Source organism: Scyliorhinus canicula, chromosome 19, assembly GCF_902713615.1.
Source record: "Scyliorhinus canicula chromosome 19, sScyCan1.1, whole genome shotgun sequence".
NCBI classification, from domain to species: domain Eukaryota; kingdom Metazoa; phylum Chordata; class Chondrichthyes; order Carcharhiniformes; family Scyliorhinidae; genus Scyliorhinus; species Scyliorhinus canicula.
In genome coordinates this window covers 29763170-29785475 of record NC_052164.1, presented here as the reverse complement: position 1 = coordinate 29785475, position 22306 = coordinate 29763170, and the positions used below count along the sequence as shown (strand labels likewise).

The following is a 22306-nucleotide window of genomic DNA, read 5'->3' as shown; positions in this document are numbered from 1 at the left end:
GGAGTCAAAGACATTGGACAGTTGCAACACAGTGCCTGCTGTACCTGTATACTTGCCTTCAATGACTGGTGTAAGAGGACACCCAGGTCTTGTTGGACACCCAGGTCTTGTTGCACATTCCCCTCTTCTAATTTATGGTCATTCGGATAATAGGCTGCCTTCTCGTTTTTGCTACTGAAGATTTAAACATTACAAAGCAAGAAGAAAAAGAAAGCACCCCATCCCACTCTGCACCAAATTCCCACTCATCAAATTTGCGAGTTTAAAACTTACGCTGGCTGTGCCGCACTTGATGTGGTCTCTCCCACTGCTCACAGAATGTTCACCTTCATTGGCAGATATATAGAATATAAAAGGAAGGATGATATTGATGTGACCATCAATTCACTCAGAACGCGATTCGAAGTAAACTGTGGTTTTAATAGTCTTATAACTGAGCCTGCCTGCGACCAGAAGAACTGAGGGCAGGCTCACACGGCTGCAGCACTTTATACTTCTGGTAGTGGGAGGGGCCATGGGCAGAGCCACGGGTGGAGCCCTGTACAAGCTCCTCATCTCCCCCTATGGGCAAAGCCGCGCACCGGCTCACAGACAGAGCCCACAAGGACACAATACCATAAATACAATAGTGTGAATTACATTCACCACATTCACCCCCTATAAAAAAATCAAGTCCGGCGGGGGTGACGGGTCTACAGGTTGAGCCGGTCCAGTGGCCGAGTCGTCCTTTGGGATCGGCGGAGCACCGGGGTTGCAGCCTCTTCGGGTGGCTGGGTGGTGACGGTCGGTGTGGGTATGGGAGTGGACTCCGAGGGTGTTTCGATCCGAGCTCCATACCTGACCGGTGCGACGGACGAAGGGGGGTGCAGGAAACCTATAGGCGCAGGGAGTGGGCAGGAAACCTATAGGCGCGGGGGCGCAGGGCGTGGGGGTTTGGTGGGGTGTAGTGTGAGGGGCACCTCGGCAGTGGTGGTGGTAGTAGTGGATCCTGCAGGCGCCAGGTCCCGGAGGGAAACTGTGTTCTGACGGCCGTCGGGTTATTCAATAAAGGCGTAGTGTGGGTTTGAATGTAGAAGTAGTACCCTCTCTACTAGCGGGTCCGTTTTGTGTGTCCGGACGTGCTCGAGGCGATGCCCTTGTCGAGCAGGTACTGACGCAGCACGTCGCTCATGAAGGACGAACCCCTGTCGCTGTGTACGTAGCTGGGGAAACCGAACAGGGTGAAGACACTGTGCAGGGCACTGATGACTGTGTGGGAGGTCATATCGGGGCATGGGATAGCAAAGGGGAAGCGGGAGAATTTGTCTATGACGTTGAGGAAGTACACATTTCGATTGGTCGAGGGGAGTGGCCCTTTGAAATCGATGCTCAGGCGTACAAAGGGCCGGGATGCCTTTACCAGGTAGGCCTCGTCTAGTCTATAGAAGTGCGGTTTGCACTCCCTGGTGATGGCTTTTACCTCCTCGGTGGAGAAAGGCAGATTTCGGGCTTTGACGTAGTGGGTGACTCCCCAGGTGGCAGAGGTCGTTGTGGATAGCCTTCAGGCGGTCGTCTTGCGCGCTGGCGGGACAGGGAATCTGGGGGCTTGTTGAGCTTCCCCGGTCGATAAATGATGTCATATTTGTACGTGGAGAGTTCGATCCTCCACCTCAAGATTTTATCATTTTTTATTTTGCCGCTTTGCGAGTTGTCGAACATGAAGGCAACCGATCTTTGGTCGGTGATGAGGGTAAACCCCCTACCTGCGAGGTAGTGCCTCCAGCGCCGCACGGCTTCCACAATGGCTTGAGCTTCTTTTTCGACTGAGGAGTGTTGAAGTTCCGAAGCGGAGAGGGTCCGGGACAAGAAAACTACTGGTCTCCCTGCCTGGTTCAGAGTGGCGGCGAGAGCGGCCTCTGAGGCATCGCTCTCCACCTGAAAGGGGACGGATTCATCCACTGCCTGCTTGGCGGCTTTGGCAATGTCCTCCTTGATGCAGTTGAAGGCCTGGCGGGCCTCAGCTGACAGTGGGAAGAGTGTGGTCTTAAATAGTGGGCGGGCTTTGTCCGCATATTGAGGGACCCACTGGGCATAATAAGAGAAGAATCCCAGGCACCTCTTGAGGGCCCTGGGACAATGAGGGAGAGGGAGCTGTAAGAGGGGGCGCATACGGTGCGGGTCGGGGCCCAGGAATCCGTTTTCTACGGCATAGCTGAGGATGGCTAGTCTGGTAGTGTGAAAAACGCATTTCTCCTTATTGTAGGTGAGATTGAGTTTCTGGGTGGTTTGGAGAAATCAGTGGAGGTTGGCGTCATGGTCCTGCTGGTCATGGCTGCAGATGGTGACATTGTCCAAGTACAGAAACGTGGCCCGCAGCCCGTACTGGTCCACCATTCGGTCCATTGCTCATTGGAACACCGAGACCCATTAGTGATGCCAAAGGGGACCCGGAGGAAATGGAAGAGGCAGCCATCTGCCTCGAACGCCGTGTAGTGGCGGTCCTCCGGGCGGATTGGGAACTGGTGTAAGCAGACTTCAGATCCACCGTGGAGAATATGCGGTACTAGGCGATCTGGCTGACCATGTCTGCAATTCTGGGGAGGGGGTACGCATCGAGGTGCATGAACTGTTAATGGTTTGGCTATAATCAACCACCATCCGGAACTTTTCCCCGGTCTTGACGACCACGACCTGAGCTCTCCAGGGGCTGTTACTGGCCTCTATCACTCCCTCACGTAGGAGCCGCTGGACTTCGGCTCTGATGAATATTCTTATCCTGCAGGCTGTACTGCCTGTTGTGAGTGGCTACTGGTTTACAGTTAGCCGTTAGGTTAGTGAAGAGTGGAGGTGGGTCGATTTTTAGAGTCGCTAAGCTGCATATAGTGAGTGGAGGTAGAGGTCCGCCGAAGCCGAGTGTGAGGCTCTTGAGATTACATTGGAAATCGAGCCCGAGTAAGAGTGGGGCGCAGAGTTCGGGGAGTACGTACAGCTGGAAATTAGACTAGCTGGCGCCCTGAATCGTTAGGGCCGCAACAGTGCGCCCTTGTATTTGGACCGAGTGCGAGCCCGAGGCAGGCCATCTTGGCAATCTAAGATGCTGTGCAGGGAAGATAGGGAGCGAACAGCGTCTTACCAGGTCAGGATGTACGAAGCTCTCGGAGCTCCTGCAGTCGAACATCATCGAGCTCTGGAGGTGCTTCGGACGCGACTGGTCCTACGTGACTGCGTCGAGTTGCGGGTAATCGGCGGCTCGATCAGCAGTGCTGGAGTGGCCCCGTGATGACTGTCCGCGGAGGTCGTAGTCGTCGAGGTGAACATCAGGTGATGGCCAAGATGGCGGCCCCCGTTGATCGCACATGGTGGGTGATGAAGAAGATGGCATCCAAGGTGGCGCCCCCTGTGGATCGCACGTGGCGGGCGGCGAGGAAGATGGCGTCCAAGATGGCAGCCCCCATGACTCGCACATGGCCGGCCACGTGGGGGAGGATTGCCGAGATGGCGGCCCCCATGAGTCGCACATGTCGGGCGGAGGCGGAGTCGGCAGACATGCTGCAACGTTGCGGGGCCAGCGGGCCTGCAAATTGGGGGAGCGATTGTTCTGGACAGCAGGGGAGTTAGAGGGTTTTGATTTCGCCAGGCATACTCTGGCATAATGTCCTTTGCAACCGCAGCTGCTGCAGGTCACGGTGCGGGCCGGGCAGTGCTGCCGTGGGTGTTGGGACTGGCCACAAAAATGGCACGCTGGCGCTCCATAGTGAGTGGGTGGCCGCACGGCGCAGGCCTGGGGCAGTCGCTGGTCGGGGGTCCACGATGGGGTCGCTTAGTCCGCGGGAAATGAGTTTAGACTTCGGAACGCGACCTCCATTGTAGTTGCTAGCTCTACCGTGTCCTCCAAGTTCTGGGCCCCTTTCTCGAGTAGTCGCTGGCGCACATAGTTAAACCGGAGCCCCGCAACGTAAACATCACGGACAGCGAGTTCCATATGCTGGGAGGCCGTTACAGCCTGAAAGTTACAGTCCCGAGTGAGGGCTTTTCAGTCGCACAGGTAGTCCTCTGGCGACTCTGCGGGGCGCTGGCGGCAGGTAGTGAAAATGTGCCGCGTGTAGACCTCGTTTACCGGCCGCACGTACAATCGGTCGAGCACAGCGAGGGCCTCAGTATGGGAGTCGGTACAATTGAGTTGCGTAGAGATGCGATGGCTCACCCGTGCGTGCAGTAGACTGAGTTTCTGCTCCTCTTTAGTCTCGGAGGTGATTGATTCAGCCAGGTAAGCCTTGAAACACCGATGCCAATGTAGGAAGATTTCCTTCGCCTCTGCAGCCTGCGGGTCGAGTTCTAGTCGATCAGGTTTGAGGGCTGATTCCATAGTAGTTTTCTTCAAGTTTTCTAAGACTATTAAATTGATGTGACTATCAATTCACTCGGAGCGCGATTGGAAATAAACTGTGGTTTTAATAGTCTTACAAGGAGGGCAGCAGGGTAGCATGGTGGTTAGCATAAATGCTTCACAGCTCCAGGGTCCCAGGTTCGATTCCTGGCTGGGTCACTGTCTGTGTGGAGTCTGCACGTCCTCCCCCTGTGTGCGTGGGTTTCCTCCGGGTGCTCCGGTTTCCTCCCACAGTCCAAAGATGTGCGGGTTAGGTGGATTGGCCATGCTAAATTGCCCGTAGTGTCCTAAATAGTAAGGTTAAGGGGGGGGGTTGTTGGGTTACGGGTATAGGGTGGATACGTGAGTTTGAGTAGGGCGATCATGGCTCGGCACAACATTGAGGGCCGAAGGGCCTGTTCTGTGCTGTTCTATGTTCTAACTGAGCCTGCCTGCGACCAGAAGAACTAAAGGCAGGCTCACACGGTTGCAGCACTTTATACTTCTGGTAGTGGGAGGAGCGGAGCCGAGGGTGGAACCCTGTACAAGCTCATCATCTCCCCCTATGGGCAGAGCTGCGCAACGGCTCACAGACAGAGGACACAATACCATACAATACAATACAGTGTGAATTACATTCACCACAGATATAATGTTGGAATTGTACAAGACAGTGGTGAGGCCACAACTGCAATTCTGGTCACCACATTACAGGAAAGATGTAATTGCTCTGGAGAGTGCAGAAGAGGTTGACAAGAATGATGCCAGGGCTAGAAAAGTGTAGCTATGAAGAGAGATTAGATTCTTTGGGATTATTTTCCTTGGAACAAAGAAGGCTAAGGGGTGATTTAATTGAGGTGCACAAAATAGAAGGGGAAGAGATAGAGTGGACAGAATAACATTGTTTCCCTTGGTGAAGAATCCTAGAACCAGAGGACATAGATTCAAGACAAGTGGCAGAAGAGGGAGAGGGGACATGAGGAAGAACATTTTTATGTAGTGGGAGTCTGGAATTCACTGCCCGACTTGGTGGTGGATCTGTACCTTAAGTGCTGTAAGCTACAGGGCTATGGACCGGGTGCAGGAGGGTGGAATTAGGAAGGGCATCTGGGTGTCCTCAAACAATATGGGTCAAATGGCCTCCTGTGCTGTAACCTTTCACTGGTTCTACCAGAAACAAGGTGTCTGAGTCAACCTGCCATCCAGTAGCCTAGAAAGAACAGTCAGCGTGATGGATTGCATATTGCTTTGGAAATAAAACGGAGGAGAATCTACATTTAGAAGAATTGGCAGAGGAGCCTGGGGATGCAGATTGGCAAATGTATGCTTCGCATGAAGGTCATAAGCTTCCCATGAGAAAATATAAGCCTGTATTCATTGTTTGACTGACTGGGAAACTCAGAATTGGGATGTCAGGAGGAACTGGGTTGAAAAGATTCAAGCAGATACTGATGAAACTCAGCATCTCCAAAATGGAACCTCCTGAAGTGGCAAGTTCTCTAATGTCAACTAATATTTATTGTCAACTAATAGTCATTTTTTCTCAATTGAATCAGAGGATTATAGGTTACAGCCCACTGTGGACTGCAAAGCAGTTCTGGGGATTGCTGTTGTGTTCCCCCAAAAGCACCGTCTTTTCAACTAGATGTTAAATCAAGATAGGAGAGTAAATATAATTGTATTCAGGACTAGGTGGCATCAAGATGAAATGTTTAATATGGGCAAAGTCAATTCCCTTTGACCGACTGACTATTCAGTTACCTGTGCCAGTTTTATAGGAGCTCAGAACCATGTTGATGATTGAGGATCAAAATTGTTTAATTATTGAAATTGAAGTAAAATCATCATTTTCAAACATAGAAATATGCCAAAGAACTTTACAGGAGCTTCACAAAATAAAGTGACAGAGCCACACAAGTGATATTAGGGCCGCTGACCCAAAGCTTGGGCAAAGGGGTATGTTTAAAAAGGAGGAAATCAAGCTAGAGGGGTTAGACAGGGAATTCCTGAGCTTAGTAGCCAGGTAGCTGAAGGCACAGTAACCAACACACAGCAGTTACATATCGCATATCAGGGATGCTCAAAGAACGAGAATCAGAGTGCAGATATCTTGGATGGTTGTGGGCTGCCAGGAGAGAAATATGGAGGGGTGAGGCCATAGAGGGATTTGCGAACAAGGATGAGAATTTTAAAGTTGAGGCATTGCTTCACCATGTAGGGCCCTGAGAACAAGTATAATGGGCAATTGGTACTTGATACTTGTCAAGACTCGGGCAGCAGTTTTGGATGACATTACTGGCATTTAAAGAGATGCCTTGGTAATGTGTAATTTTAACCATAGTTAAATTCTGGCCTATGTACAAGTGCCTGCTGTAGCCTTTGGCTCTTGGGGGGGGGGGGGGGGGGGGTGGGAAGGGCTCTCGACTTGGAAATTGGGATATGTTCTTAGAATGGGTGGGGTAAGTGAGGTAAGATAGAACAAAGTGTACAGTCCCATTGAAAGACTCTACTCGTGTGGATGTCACAATCGTTTGTCTTCAAGACTTTTCCTGTGCAGTCAAACATCTGGACGATCAGAAAAAGTAACCATAAATATCCATAAATTACTGGAAAATAAAATTGCTGCCCACGTTCATTAGTTTCACTTCTGTGTGCTACTTGCTTATTTGTAGGTTTAATTGTTCAGTTATGATCAGTACCGAACAATTGGATACAACGACATGCATTTTACATTAGAACATTTACAAGTGACCTACTTGCGCAAGATTGAGATCATTGGTGTGCTCAAACTGACTGACGCCAGTTCTTTTTTGGATGTGTAACTTTGCCTCCACTTATGCCATTCCAGGCCCTCCCAAGTCAGGTACAATCTGAGCCAAGTGAATCTTGAAGGACATTGGCTTCTGTCCAACATATTTTTCCAACTTCCTGACCAATGAATTTTCCATTACTCACAGTAACCACCCTTCCACTATCCAGAAGGAAATACATCCAAATTAATGAGTGGAATAGCAGTTTTGTATTGGGAACTCAAGTCCCATTTGGATATGGGTCGAATCAGCCCATAACACATTTCCCGCAAAGTGAAAGGATTTTTATCCATAAGTTGGGTGTTCAAGTTTAACTTATAGACAGTTGAGAGAGAATATCGTGCTACGTAGAAACACAACCCTCAGTTTGATTCCTATGTTTTAAAAAAATATCACTTCCTGCTCCATTATTATTGATGGCAACACACTCCACGTGAGAATCCACCATTGTCTAATCTTGGGAGGGGATATTTCCAAAATATGTTTACCCCCACTACAGTGCTCCTAGCATCACAAATTTTCCATGCTTACTGCAGGGATCTATGCCAGTTTGGAGCCTTTCAGTATTGATGATTGTATGCTTAAAAATAAAAATGCCAGCAAACACCAGAAGTAAAGCCACATGTTTGTAACTTGGCTAGCATGCAATAAAAACCTCAAATTCAAATGAAGACTTGTTACTATGGCAGTGTTATATTACATTGGTTGAGAGTAGAAAACATCACCTCACCACACAGATCGGATTTCAACCTACATTTCACAGCTCTGACTGTGCAACAGATCCAAGCAGCCGCCTGAGCAGATAAATATGGCCCACAGGAATGTGAGCATCAAGAAACACAATACAGAGTGCCCATCAGATTGAATGGGGATCAGGTGATGCTCCCTCGTTTGCAGCACAGCCAACTTGGCTGGATTCCTCATCTGCAAGATCTGCAAAACATAGAAGATTTCCTCTTTCGCTTAGGTGACAATGGTGTTGTGGTAGAGGGGGGGGGGGGGGGGGGGGGAGAGAAAGAGGGGGGACAGAGAGAAAGAGAGAGAAAAGAGATGGAACGAAATGGAAATATAAATGCGATCCTTCCCAAAGGAGACAACAAAATAGGGTCACATTATAGACACATATTCCACTCCTCCACATGACATGCTGCTCAAGATAATTGATGTGAAGGTCTCAGCTACTAACCTTCAGAAACCAATGTGCAGGGGCTGCTGGCTGGGCTAAGACTTGGATCAACAAGTTCACTTCCTACTTGTTGGGAACACCTGGATTTTACTTGGCACTTGAGGTTATACCAGAGTGAAAACCTAATATAATTAAGTTGGGAAAGTCTCTGGAAGTACATGCAAATAAAACCATTGCTGTTCAAATTTGCACGAACAGCAATATTAACAAATGAGAAGGTAATCCCATAAAGTATTCAAACGTGCATTTCCTCAAGCAGTCAAATACCAGAAATATCAACAAAATGTTGATTAAAAATAAAACCAAGCAATGGTTCTGGAGAATGACTTTGCAAAACTCTGTTGCTTGGGTGTGATGGTGGCAATGGACAGGATAGGGTGTGTGTGTGTTAATGGAAAGAATTTGCTAATAAAACTATACTCGACACAGATTTGTTTTCTCACCTGCCAATATTATTACTGGATGCGATGCCAACAACTCAAATGACGGAAGAACTTTAAGATTCAGATGGTATCCCTAAATAACGTTTTGTCTAATTAGGGAATTTAACTGACAATTGATAATCAAGAGCCAACTTCTGGTGGTGGCCATGGTGTGTGTAGACAAAGTCAAGGCGGTGCTCTATCGCCAGATCAGGTTTGGGGTACTTTACCCTGCGAAGCTTTGGGTGACGTATGAAGGTTGGGAATACTATTTTGAGACCCCAGAAGTGGCCAATGAGTTTATCAAGGAGCATAAACTGGGAGAGAACTGAACAATTCTGAGAGACTGAGGTGCTGGAAATGTGAAGTAATTGGGAATATGGGTAGGGTGGGGTTTGGAGGGGGGGGGGGGGGGGGGTTCTTTTCCTCCAATGGGGAGGTTTTTTAAAAAAAAACTGTTGATTGACAAAGGGTAGGACCTGTACAGGGCAGACTCGGGGGTGAAGAGGGGGAAATGGACGGTTCTTAGATGAACTGAAGTTTCCACAGCTGGAGGAAGAGAGAAGGCGGTACAGGAGCCCCTGGGGCTGAGGGAGATATTTGACAGTATAAGGGGTATAAAGTCTAGGAAGGCCCCGGGGTTGATGGCTACCCTGCGGAATTTTTATAAAGGAGTTTGCGACGGACCTAGCACCACACCTCTTGGGGGCATTTAATGAGGCACTGGAGAAGCGGAGCTGCAGGAGACGATGACATAGGCAACGATCACGTCAATACCAAACAAGGGGAAGAACCCGATGGAATGTGGATCGTATAGGCCCATATCTCTGTTAAAAACACTTAAAAGTGCTGGCTAAGTTTGTGGCGGGAAAGATGGAAGGTTGTATCCCGGGTACACAAACAGGTTTCGTAAAAGATCAGGCACCTTTCTACTAATATACGGAGGCTGTTAAATGTGATTATGACCCCGTCAGGAGCTCAGGTGCCAGAGGTAGTGGTGTCCACGGATGCGGAGAAGGCATTTGACGGGGTGGAGTGGTCGTACCTGTTTGTGGTCCTGGGAAGGTTTGGGCCTAAGTTTGTGGCATGGGTGCAACTATTGTATGTGGCACCGAGGGTGAGTTGCGGACTAATGACATGGGTTCATGCAACTTTGAACTGCACAGGAGAACAAGGTAGGGTGCCCGCTGTTGCTCCTGTTTGCGCTGGCTACTCAGCCTCTGGCAATGGCTCGTTGGGGGTCGGCAGAGTGGCAAGGGAATGCAAAGTGTTCCCGGTGAATGAGTTGGGTCGGTGATCCAATTTAGGGGGGGGGGGGGGGGGGGGGGGTTGCCATTTAAGATGGCTAGAGCCAGGTTTAGATATCTGGGGATTCAGGTAGAGGGGAATGGGCGATGCTTCACAAATGGAATTTAACAAAACTGGAGGAGGAGGCTTAGGAGAATCTCAAGAGGTGGGACATGCTGCACTGGACTTTGGCAGGGAGGGTCCTAGTCGTAAAGATGAACATTCTGCTGAGGATCCTGTTTATATTTCAGGATATTCCCAATCTTTATACCAAAGACTTTCTTTCGGAAACTGGACACAATTATTTTGGACTTTGTATGGGCTGGGAAGGTGCCAAGGGTTAAGAGGACCCTGTCACAGAGGCATCAGAGAGGGTTGGTGTTGCCAAACCTGCTACATTACTATTGGGCGGTTAACATGGTGAAGGTGAGGAGGTGGTGGAAAGGAGAAGGGGTAGAATAGGTGAGGATGGAGGAGGAATTGTATAGGGGTCTAGCTTAAGGACTATGGCGATGGCACGTTGCCAATGGCGCCGAGCAGAAACTCAGGGAGCCCTTGATGTAATCCACGGTGAATATCTGGAACCAGCGGAGGAGGCACTATAGGATAGAGGGAATGTCGGTGTTAACGTCATTTTGTGTAAACCACAGTTTTGTGCTGGGGGGATAGATGACACATATAAGAAGTGGAGAGAAGTAAGGCTGGTTAAAGTGTGGGATTTGTATCTGTAAGAAGGGTTTGCCAGTACAGATGAAGTAAAGGAGGGTAGAGCTCCAGAGAGGAAGTGAGTTTAGGTAGCTGCAGGTAAGTGACTTCGCACGGAAGGTTGAGAAAGAGTTCCCCAGATTACCATGGTACATCCTGCTGAAGTGATGATTGCTTCTGGATGTGGAAGGGGAGGGCAGGATCAGAGACATTTGCAGGTGTCTGGGATAACAGGGAGGTGAGCGGTTAGTGAAGATTGAGAAGTGGGAAGGAGGGTTTGGAGGGGAGATAAACTGGGGAGTATGGAGTGAGGCACTAAGAGTAAATGCAACCTCCTCAAGTACAACGATGAGCTGATACAGTTCAAGGTTGCACACAGGGTATATGATGTAGGCAGGAATAAGTGGGCGGAGTGTGGGCGGGGACCAGCCAATCACACATCGATGTTCTGGGGCTGCGAAAAGTTGGAGAGATTATGGGTGGGAGTGTTTGCAGCGCTAGCAAGGATAGTGGAGGAGGAGGTTGAGATGGACCCTTCGGTGGCGATATCGGAGGCTGGAGTTGATGGAGGGGAGCTAGGTTGATGTTGTGGCCTTCTCCTCTGATTCCACAGCGACACATGGTATTGGAGTGGCAGTCAGCAACGCCACCAGGCTGGGGGACATATATGATTTTCTTCAGCTGGAAAAGATCAAATACGAGTTAAGGGATTCAGCGGATCAAATATGAGTTGAGGGGTTCAGCGAAGGGTTTTGAGGCAAGGTGGGAGATGTTTGCGACCATTTGAGGAGTTGTTCATCGCTGGGGGGGGGGGGGGGGGGGAAGCAAAATAAGGGGTAAACATTTGTACAAACTGTATAGTTGGGAAGTTTGTTTCCCGAATTGTGTGTTGTAACTTTTCTTATACGTTTGGAGTAAAATATATTTTTTAAAAAGATAATCAAGAGCTGAATGCCAGAGGTGAGGGGAGAGTGACTGTCCTTTAATTAATAATTATCTTTTTTATTGTCACAAGTAGGCTTCAATTAATACTGCAATGAAGTTGCTGTCAAAAGCCCCTATTCACCACTTTCCAGCACCTGTTCAGGTACACCGAGGGAGAATTCAGAATGTCCAAATTACCCAACAGCACGTCTTGCGGTACTTGTTGGAGGAAATCCATGCAGACACGGGGGAGAACGTGCAGACTCCGCACAGTGAGCCAAGCCAGGAATCGAACCTGGGACGCTGGTGCTGTGAAGCAACAGTGCTAACCACTGTGCTACCGTGCCACCATCATCAAGGCAGCAGTTGACCGAGTATGGTATCAAGGAGCCCTAGCAAAACTGGAGTCAATGGGAATTAGGGGGAAAACACTCAACTGGTTGGAATCATATTTGGCACAAAGCAAGATGGCGGTGTTGGTTGGAGGTCACTCATCTGAGGTCCAGGTCATCTCTGCTGAAGTTCCCAGGACAGTGGCCTAGGCCCAACATCTTCAGTTGCTTCATCAATGACCTTCCTTCCATCAGAAGGTCAGAAGTGAGGATGTTCACAGATGACTGTACTAGATTAAACTCCATTTGCAACTCTCAGATACTGAAGCAGTTCAAATCTAAATGCAGTAAGACCTGGACAATATCCACGTGTGGGCTGACAAGTGACAAGAAACATTCGTGCCAGGCAATGATCATCTCCAAGGAGAGTGGATCTAACCATCCCACCATGACATTCAATGGCATTACCATCACTGAATTCCCAACAATCAACATCTTGGGGTAACCATTGACCAGGAACTGAAAAAGACTAGCCATATAAATACTGTGGATACCAGAGCAGGTCAAAGGCTAGGAACTCTGCAGCGAGTAACTCACCTCCTGTGCCCCACCCCCCTCCCCCAAAAGCCTGTCCACTTGGTACAAAGCACAAGTCAGGAGTGTGATGTCTGGGTGAGTGCAGCTCCAATGACTCTAAGAAGCTTGACACCATCCAGGACAAAGCAGTCCATTTGATAGCTGGGACAAAATCCTGTAGTTACCTCCCTAACAGCATGGTGGGTGTACATATAATAATAATCTTTTACTGTCACAAGTATGAAGTTACTGTGAAAAGCCCCTAGTCGCCATATTCTGGCACCTGCTCGGGTAAGCTGGTATGGGAATTGAACCTGCGCTGCTGGCCTTGTTCCGCATTACATACCAGTTGTCTAGCCCAGAGCTAAACCAGCCCATATAATGCAGGAGGCCACTTGGCCCATCGAGTCTGCACCGACCCTTCAAATGGGCACTGTACTCATGTCCACCCATAACCTATCCCATGGCCCCGTAGTCTAAACTGCACATCCTGGACACCAAGGGGCAATTTAGCATGGTCAATCCACCTAACCTTTGGGCTGTGGGAGGAATCTGGAACACCTGGAGGAAACGCACACAGACAGGGGTAGAACGTGCAAACTCCACACACGAAGTGACCCATGGCTGGAATTGAACTCTGGTCCCAGTGAGACAGCAGTGCTAACCACTGTGCCACCCTACACCTCAAGGGTTGCAGCAGTTCAAGAAAGCAACACATCACCACCTTCTGAAGGGCAACTACGGATGGGCAATAAAAGCTGGCCTAGCCAGCGACACCCACACCTCAAACTGAATTTAAGAAAACACCCATTATATTGTGCAATTTATTTTTTACGTTCCAAATTCTCATCCATTATTTCAAAATGAGGCACCATATATATCTTGTACATTGTTACCATAACTTCGGTTTGCATGGATTTAACCCTGATGGATGTTGGGAGCAGCACGATTGAAAAATTGTATAAGAGTTGCGACAGATGGCTCTGCAACTTAAATGCATCTGCAAATAACCCAGCAAGTGATTAGTGAACATTTGGATTTCTGCAGGCAAATAAAAATATAGAATCAGGCCACGATAGTCGAGCAAAGATTACTGACTCAACCGCAGCAGCTCTGCTCCAACTTAGAGATAACAAACCAGCTCAATTATTCCTAATCCTCGGAAAGAGGCAGTCGAATGGCATCCACCCACCTCCCCCAGGTAAAACAAACCTCACTGCCAATATCTTTCATAACGGTGTTCAAAGCGTGTGTGGAGGGATATTTGATAGCCTGTGTTGAGGATTTTAGGAATATTAGCTTCTAAATATTGGTCTGACAAGTCAACTGTTAAAACCTGGGGTTATATAGTGTGTTTGACTGCAGTGGTCATGTTGTTTTAAAAAGGCTTTCATTTTGTTTCTCGGAAACAGGTGAAATTGACCAGAGGAATGTGGTTTGATTGGGGAAGTCCCTGGATGGTTAATGTGCTTTGCAGTCTGCAGAGATAATTGGTTTTTCAGCTCGAGCAGATGGTGTCATTGCTGGGTGGAGCCTAGAAATGCAGGGAGGCAGTTAGGTTTTGGAAAGGCTTTGGGAGAAAGAGGCGAATTCCGATCTGCCTGAAACTGAGCCCACAATTCTCTCAGTATGATAATTCTAAAAGAGTAATAATCTGTAAAGCAGCCTTGTCTGGAGACCAGGAAGAAGCTGAAACACACCCTGTGAACCTATCTGGGCACCAGGAGGAAGCTGAAACACACCCTGTGAACCAGCTTAACATATTCAGCCAGAGTCTGAAGGGGTTCTAATAGGCGTCAAATCTGTTTTATAAAGCAAGTATTACTCTATGGGCTGCTGATTTTTGATTGAGAGCTGTATGTTTCTTTTCTTGTTGTTTAATGGGAAATTGAGTAGTGTTAATGAGTAATTGGACACTGTTCTTTTCACATGTGAAGATTCATAATAAAGTTTTGTTTTAGAAATAACAAAGCACTATTTCTACATGTGATTACTTCTAGAGCTAATCATTTCTTCCGCACAGTCTTCTAAATAAACTAAAATATTGATGTTTCGGTCCAGTATCCTAGCTACTGTTGGGTATGGTCTGGGATCGTAATACCTGTGATGGATACAATTACATCAATACATGAAACAGAGTTTATGCAGCATAGTGAAGGAGACACTTTGATTCGCTATTGTCCAAGTTAAATTTCCCAGTTAGTATTCAGAAAAAGTCAAAATCAAATGAACTGTATCTTAAAAATCCCATGTGAGTGCTAGAGTTGTTGGGATGAGTCTTGCCATCAGCCATAACAGCATAGAAAGCAAATACACTTCTCGGTATAGTTCCATCCATCAGATTTGCAGAACAGACAATCCTCATTCAAACTACTAAGTTATTTTGTTCTGGATACAGAGTTTAAAATCAGACAACAGGATTTCTGCAATATGGTGTACTTTTTAAAACTTGGAACAGATGCACAATCCCCAACAGGCTGCCTGCAGAAACAAAGATCAGAACTGGGATATCAAAGAAACTATTGTTAAGTTGCTGACCATTGGTGCATGCAAACCCACAATTCAGTTCAGTAGTTGTGCTGTACAGTATAGGAAACACCCATGTTTCTTGGAGACGTGCTGTCAGTGCTTTTTGGCCTGCACCCACCAGGCCATATTTGTAAGCATACCAATTGTAAGAGGAACAATAATTTATACTGTGCGACAAGTGCTGAGGTTGGCAAGTGGACTTGGATTAGTAGAGGACCATCTAGAATGCACCAGGGAGGTTATTGTTTAAATTCAAAGCAGGCAGATCCACTCAGAACAAAATTTAAACAAAGGCTGGGCAGTTCACTGTCCCTTGGTGCATTCTCCATGGCAACACTTCTACCAGAGTCCACTTGCCAACTGATCAGCAAAATCATGTCAACTCTGTACTTTTACTAATTGATGCCTGTAGACATACGAGTGGAATATATTGATTGCAGTTTACTTGCCCTGTAAGAGTTTTGTAATCTTGAGTAGATGCTCTGATGCATGCAGTATAAGCTGTTGTTCCTTTTACAATTTGTATCCGTGCAAAGTTGTCCTGATGAGTTCAAGGCTGAAAACTTTGACAGCATGTTTTTTTGAGGTTCAGTACAACCAAATGGCTATTTGCATACTTAGGTTTCTGTGAAGTAGAGCTCAGTGCTGAACATGTGATGCATCAGAGCATCTACTCAAGATTACAAAATTCTTACAGGGCAAGTAAATGCAATCTATATATTCCACTCATATGTCTACAGGCATCAATTAGTAAAAGTACAGAGTTGGGATGATTTTGCTTAATGAAAATATGTTTCAGTGAGACCATAATCCAAAAAGAAAAACACAACAGGTTTGCAATGGAAATTGGCACTTTTATTTTTGTATTTTCTGAAACTGAACCTACTTCTTAAAAAAACACACACAAATCCACACGCTAAACACAGCTCATGTGGCCAATACATTTGTCCAAGCTTAATGTTCTGAAACATATGTACAATGTCAACCAAACCCCCAATAGTGTGTATAAGACAAAATAATCCTACAAAGATAGAATTCTAGGCCAATTCAAACCTTTAAATACAAAACTGGTGTTACATCAACCAATTTGGTCAGCAATTCACTCATAACATTCACGTGGTATTATCTGCAGTTGTCATAACAGTTCATTCTGATCAACAAATACACAGTAGAAAATGCAATACAGTTATAATTCTTCGGATATGTTCATTTTGTTTCTCAATGTGGATACACATATCAGTGTCTAACAAAAGGAAATGTGTCATGGTAGAGTGTTTTAAAGACAGAATAATGCTATGCTTACAATGCCTTTGCGTTATAAAATCAGCTAGCTGGTTTCACACTTAATTTATTTACAAGGGTCATATAGATATTTTTGCTTTGAATTTTTATTTGCTTGATTCTCAAGTTATAGTAACTAAGGAGATTTATTTTTGCAAAGTAGAATTTAAGCGTTAAGCCAAAAGGCGATTGCAACGTTCTTTTGTTTTAAAAGGAGGCAGCACAGGAAGTGTCATTTGATTTAGATTTTAAAATATGGCTAGAGCAAAACTTCAACAGTAAATTTAATCAAAGATTAAAACAGCAGGAGGAAAACAAAAAGTTTTACCTTGTTCTACCATTGATGCAGTTGTTCAAGACTAGGCAACTTCAAAACGTTGAGGGCCATTTAATACTGTTACAGTACTTGGCTTCTACCACTAGAAGGTGCTAGTTCACTTTATTAACAGAACACTGTTTATTGCTACCCTTTTTCCCAAAAGATGCATTTCTCTGTTACGGTAGCTTCTCCAACATTAGACAATACAACATTGCAGTTTAAAACTCAAAACTTTCACTAGTCCAGATGCAATGTTGGATTTTACTACAAATTTGCACCACCGTCAGTAGTTGTTTTAAGATATAGAAATGGGTAGTTGGAAGATGGGAGTCAGGTTGGCAATATGACTTAATTCACAGTGAAAAGGAAGTAAAATCAGCTTCAAAAGATACTGCCACATTACTTCTGACTTCATACAACTGGTGCAAAGTACGGGAAGCAAAGGTCTTCTGGAACCAAAAATGTTTTTTTAATGGCCCTCAGAAGAAGTTTGCACTTGCAGAGTTTGTTGTTGCTAGACATTGCTTTTCCAGTGGTAATATAAAAATCAAGATATTTTCTACAGCTCGAGAAGACACGGAAATTATACCTTCCAACCAATTTAGAGTAAAATTTTCAAATTGGTTAAACCTTCATTTCCCCCCCCCCAACCTATTAGATTTGTTACACTTGCATCAATGCAGTGTATAGAAGACTGTTCAAACAATAGTTAAATAAGGCATGACCAAGTGCAGAAAGAACTGTATCTCAAGAGTTGCACTTTGGACTACTGCATACCAAATTCCAGAACAAAAAAAAAAACAAGGCTAAGTCTTTACTGAAAATAAAACTGAAATGGCACTCCAGACATTTGGTTCACTACAAGGATCAAGGGAACAACCGCCACAAGTATACTTGACACATTTTTAACTAGCGTAGCCATGCCAATATTGGGAGTGGACAGCCATTTTACTCCACAGATACATATCCTATAACCAATGCCTGGAGGTGGGAGGGGGAAGAGGGGCAAGCGTAGGTCCTGGAAAAATATCAACTTCAAATAGCATGGTCTTTCACTGAACTTGCAAAGTGCAATTTGATAATTGCACTGCACTGTTCAACTTAGCATCAAGCCTCTTTCAAAGGTCATCATAAAGTACAAACCAATATGTTGGGACACTTACTGTCTACAGTTTCAATGCGTAGGCAATGGAAAACAAAATTACAGATTGAACTGAAACTCAAAATGCACGAGCAAATAACACGCCATGACACAATTCTTTTGGGCACTCCACTCTAAATTTGTTTCCGAAACCATAATTAACCACACGATCTTCAATGTGAGACGATAAGATTAAAGAATCTAAATGCTGGTGCTTTTATTTTGACAGGCTCTGTATCAGAATATACCTGCAAATTAAACTGGAATGCAGAGGAACTATGTTTTTTTTAATACATATATATCTGTACACTTTGCTTTTAAGCTAGAGGTTTCAGATAGTTTTTTTTAATACCCAAGTTAGATCTTAAATGAAGCTAGCCCTTTAAATGGGTACATCAATTGTTTAAATAAATACCAAAAAAAATACACTTCTGTATATGTAAGCCCAGACTTATATTAAGTAAATTTAAAAATAAATTTCAGTAGAAAAAGCATTTGAAACAGTGACAATGAGAAAGTAAAGCCAAGCAGATTGTTGTTGGACATAACCAGGTGCAAATAAACCTCATGCTCTTCACTTGTTCCCTCTTTACTCCTTCAAAACAAAAAGCAAACTATTTTTTAAAGTAGTGAAATCAAATATACTGTTGAATTAAGCCATTTGTTCCAATCAACTAAGTTTTATTTTCAGTATGTAATTTTCGGTCTGATGTTTAAAATCTTAAATTTTCCTTCATTACTGAAGAGAATAGCAATTAGGTGCAGAATAGTTCAGAACAGGCAGACCTAAATCTTCTGAGTGGCTAATAGTTTTAAATACATCCATTAAAAAAATCCTCCCCAACATGGAGACAAAGTTTACAATGTGTTACTGAAGTTAGTTGCAGCAATCAATCTACAAAAATCTTGAATACATAACATTTGGCCAGGAAATTATTCTGTTGTGTAATACGCAATAGCAGAATGCAACATGCCAAAGCACATGTGTGCCTTGTCAAGGAACAGAAGTGTTTGCCAGCTAATTGCACAGGTTAGATTATAATTGCAACAGCAATTCAGTTGCATTCAGATTGCTCCCCCAACTTGATTTTAAATTAACCCAGCTACCTTTCACACCAACATTTTATTTAACCTGAACAAATTAATTTCATCAATTCCCAATATTTGAGTTGGTAACCTGATAGGTCTAAAATTCAAGTTTCGATTTTAAAATACCCTCCTGCGCCATTGTGGCATTAATCGGAATGTTTCAGGGGCAATTCTCACCCAGTCTCAATTTTTTTTAAAGCGAGAAACAGGCAGTGATAATTTTGCTCGATATTGGGTAAACAGGAATTTAATTCTTCCTGTGGCATTTTCACTGACAGGCTAAAGTTGTTATCATTGTACACCTTTCACCCATGAAAATATATGACTAATCAGGCTTTGAAGCAGATAAAACACCATTTACAGTTCAGTTTCTTTGCTGAGCTTATATGTCAGATTGGCAGGAAACATACTTGCGGCTACAGGATACTTGCTAAATTCCAGTATTTCACTGTGCTCAATTGTAAAGCAGCACCCAATGGTCTATACTTGTACCAATTCTAATCAGTAACCTGGGATTTCTAATTAGATTCAATATTCTACAACCTTTAAATCAACAGCAGTTGCACATGTCACCTTACGGTGCAGTACACCGCTTAAAATGCTAAACCTAATGCTTTTCATAAAGTAAAGAGCAAGAAAGTTATTTCAAGGAAAAAGCTTCCAATGTGCATTTAATATATAAACAAATTTATTTTCTAAATACTGTAGCAGTCTCACACACAAGGTACTATGAGGTTAAAAGCTGACTGAAAAAAAAAACCCCAGTAAAAAGTGGCCAACATTTAGAATGGTCCTATGTCTTTACATTTTTCCTTAAGGTAAGCTTGTGCTTATTGAAGTTGCACTTGCAACGTGGGCTCAAGCGAAGAAAGTAAATGTACTGCTATGGTTTAAAGGTAAATAAAGGACTAGCAGACATTTTTAAAACTTTATTTGAGCATATATATGCCTAAACTTTCTATTCACATAAGCTGTTTGACAGTTTGGTGCTAAACCATATACATTCGGCACAAATAATTATAGGCAAATCCTAATACTTGGCCCATTCTCCCCTTAAAGATGGATGCTTAACTTGTTGGTTTAGTATCAGTCTGTCAGTCTGTTTACATACAGAACAGTTAAATCTGCATTCAAGATACAAACACATTGAAGGCCAAGAAAGCCAATATCGGTAGTATTTAACACGATAAACTGGTTAGGGGTAAGTTTGCAGTCAGCCGTTTACCTTTTGCAGATTCTCCAGTCTAAATTACTAATGAGCTCTGGAAAAAGGCACCTTCTTCAGCCTGAGCAAGTTTCCAAGGATCAAACGGTAGAGGTTGTTCCTTAGAAATCTCAGTAAAGTCTGTGGTCCCTGAATTCTCCGATGGTTGCTGGAATGAGACCTGAGTTGTAGACTGACAAGAGGTCAAAGTGCTCGGTGATACCCCTGTGCTCGGAGGGGTTGATGAAGCAGATGTTGGCAAGTGCCTTAATATTAAGTCAACAGTTGGTAAAAGAGGCTTAAGAATATGGACTGGGCAGAAGGCAGAGCCAGTGGGGTTGAAATTAACTTTGTTTTTATCTGGACATGAGTACAGCAAAGCCTGTCCAAAGGAAATAGCCCTGAAAAAGAGCACACAGAAATTATAAAGTCACAATCATATTTAATTGAACAGATTTGAAAGCATTTCAGCCCAGACAGAAGTACTTGCATTCAAGGTGAAATCTGATAAACTATCATAATTTACATACTGAATTTATAAATATGAGTTTTAGATTAAATGGAATTGTACCAAGGGTATTTTGTTACTAGCTTGCCTTAAGGTTAAGCATTGCAACTGTAGTCCTGCAGCTAAGCAAACAATAAATTAAAAAACTCCACAGCTTTATTCCTATTCTCACACCTGTAATGAGTTTGTACAGCAACTGTTTGGAATTTTTACAAACTTTGTTCATGGGACGTGGGCGTGGCGTACCCATCACTAACTGTCCTTGAAGGGTCAGTTAAAAGTCAACCAGATTGCTGTGGGTCTGGAGTCACATGTAGGCCAGACCGGGTAAGGAGGACATTTTCCTTCCCTGAAGGACATTAGTGAACCAGATGTTTTTTGTTTTTTTTATGACAATCGACAATGGATTAATGGTCATCATTAGACTTTTAATTCTAGATTTTTTTTATTGAATTCAAATTTCACCATCTGAAGTGGCGGGATTTGAACCTGGGTCCCCAGAGCATTACTCTGGGTCTCTGGTTTACTAGTCCAGTGAGAATACCACTACGCCACGGCACCCCACTTTTCTCACACTATGCACTTTACACTAGAGAAAGACAAAATATCCCAAAGCAAAGATCACCTAAATCCTCTCAAAGGCACGTAACTAGTCTGAGCATGTGATTTCACAAAATCATAAACCTATCTTGTCCTGCCTCTCTTTTTTTGTAAAATTTGATCCAATGACTTCAAACATTATTTTGCAGCCAGACAAAATGAGTTCCAAAAAATTTGATCCAAAGAAAATTAATTTCAAAGTACCCAACTGTGTATATCAGTTTCTCCAGATTTTGGACACTGCACAACATATTCAAAGAGCAAGGTACAGCATTGACTAGTTTGCAGAACACTTTTAAGATTTAAACCTTAATAATCCACAGCCTTTCAATTCCAGCACCATTAAATGATGCATTGGTCACAGTGACCGTTCTGCTACAACGTGCACCTTGTTACAATAAGCTAGTTACTTTCGAATTCAATCAGCCTACTGTTCCATGATCTGCACATTCCTTACATTTATTTACTTGTTCATATTCTATTGAAATATTGATTGCAAACTATAACCTGCAGATTGAGAAGATAGGTTATTTAATCTATGACATTCAATATGGTTGAATTGTTTCTTTATGCAACAGCAGAATTTTAAAAGAGGGATCAAGTGAGGCAGAACCTGACACTAAAGGGCGAAATTGAATGAAGCCCAAGTGAATTGAACTGAAAGCCTTCACCTAAACTTATTTGTGCTAACTTAAATTTAACCAAAGCAATGCCGCTCCTAATTTAAAGACAGACAAATATTAATTCAATTCAAAACAAGCATTATGGCTGGACATTTACAGCCATTCACACCAGTGGGATCGTCTGGTCCCAGCAACGGCCCAACCCCACCGTTGGTTTCTTGGCCGCGATGGGTGCATTCAACGGGAAACCGTGTTGACAACAGTGGGACCACAAGATCCCGCCGCCAGCCAATGGTAGGCTGGCCTCTGCTGTGAAACACACAGCGAGTTGGGGGAAAAGCCCACTAAGTGTCCCAAAACAGGTCATTTTAGCTTCAGAACTTGGCTTATCAGTAGTGCCTGAATCACGACAGGCAGGGCTGAAT

General features: G+C 44.6%; 1 protein-coding gene across 3 annotated transcripts in view; it reads right to left on the bottom strand.

Annotated features, from left to right (window-relative positions):
* Positions 1-15949: 15949 nt before the first annotated feature.
* Positions 15950-22306, bottom strand: part of LOC119954445 (glucocorticoid-induced transcript 1 protein-like) — a 72456-nt gene continuing 66099 nt past the window's right edge. For 2 of the 3 annotated variants that reach the window (XM_038779661.1, XM_038779660.1), the window contains one exon: positions 15950-20551. In XM_038779661.1, the coding sequence (XP_038635589.1) occupies positions 20191-20551 (361 nt within the window). In that variant the 3' untranslated portion in view covers positions 15950-20190. The remainder of the gene's footprint in view (positions 20552-22306) is intronic. The other variant, XM_038779659.1, reaches the window with a different exon arrangement.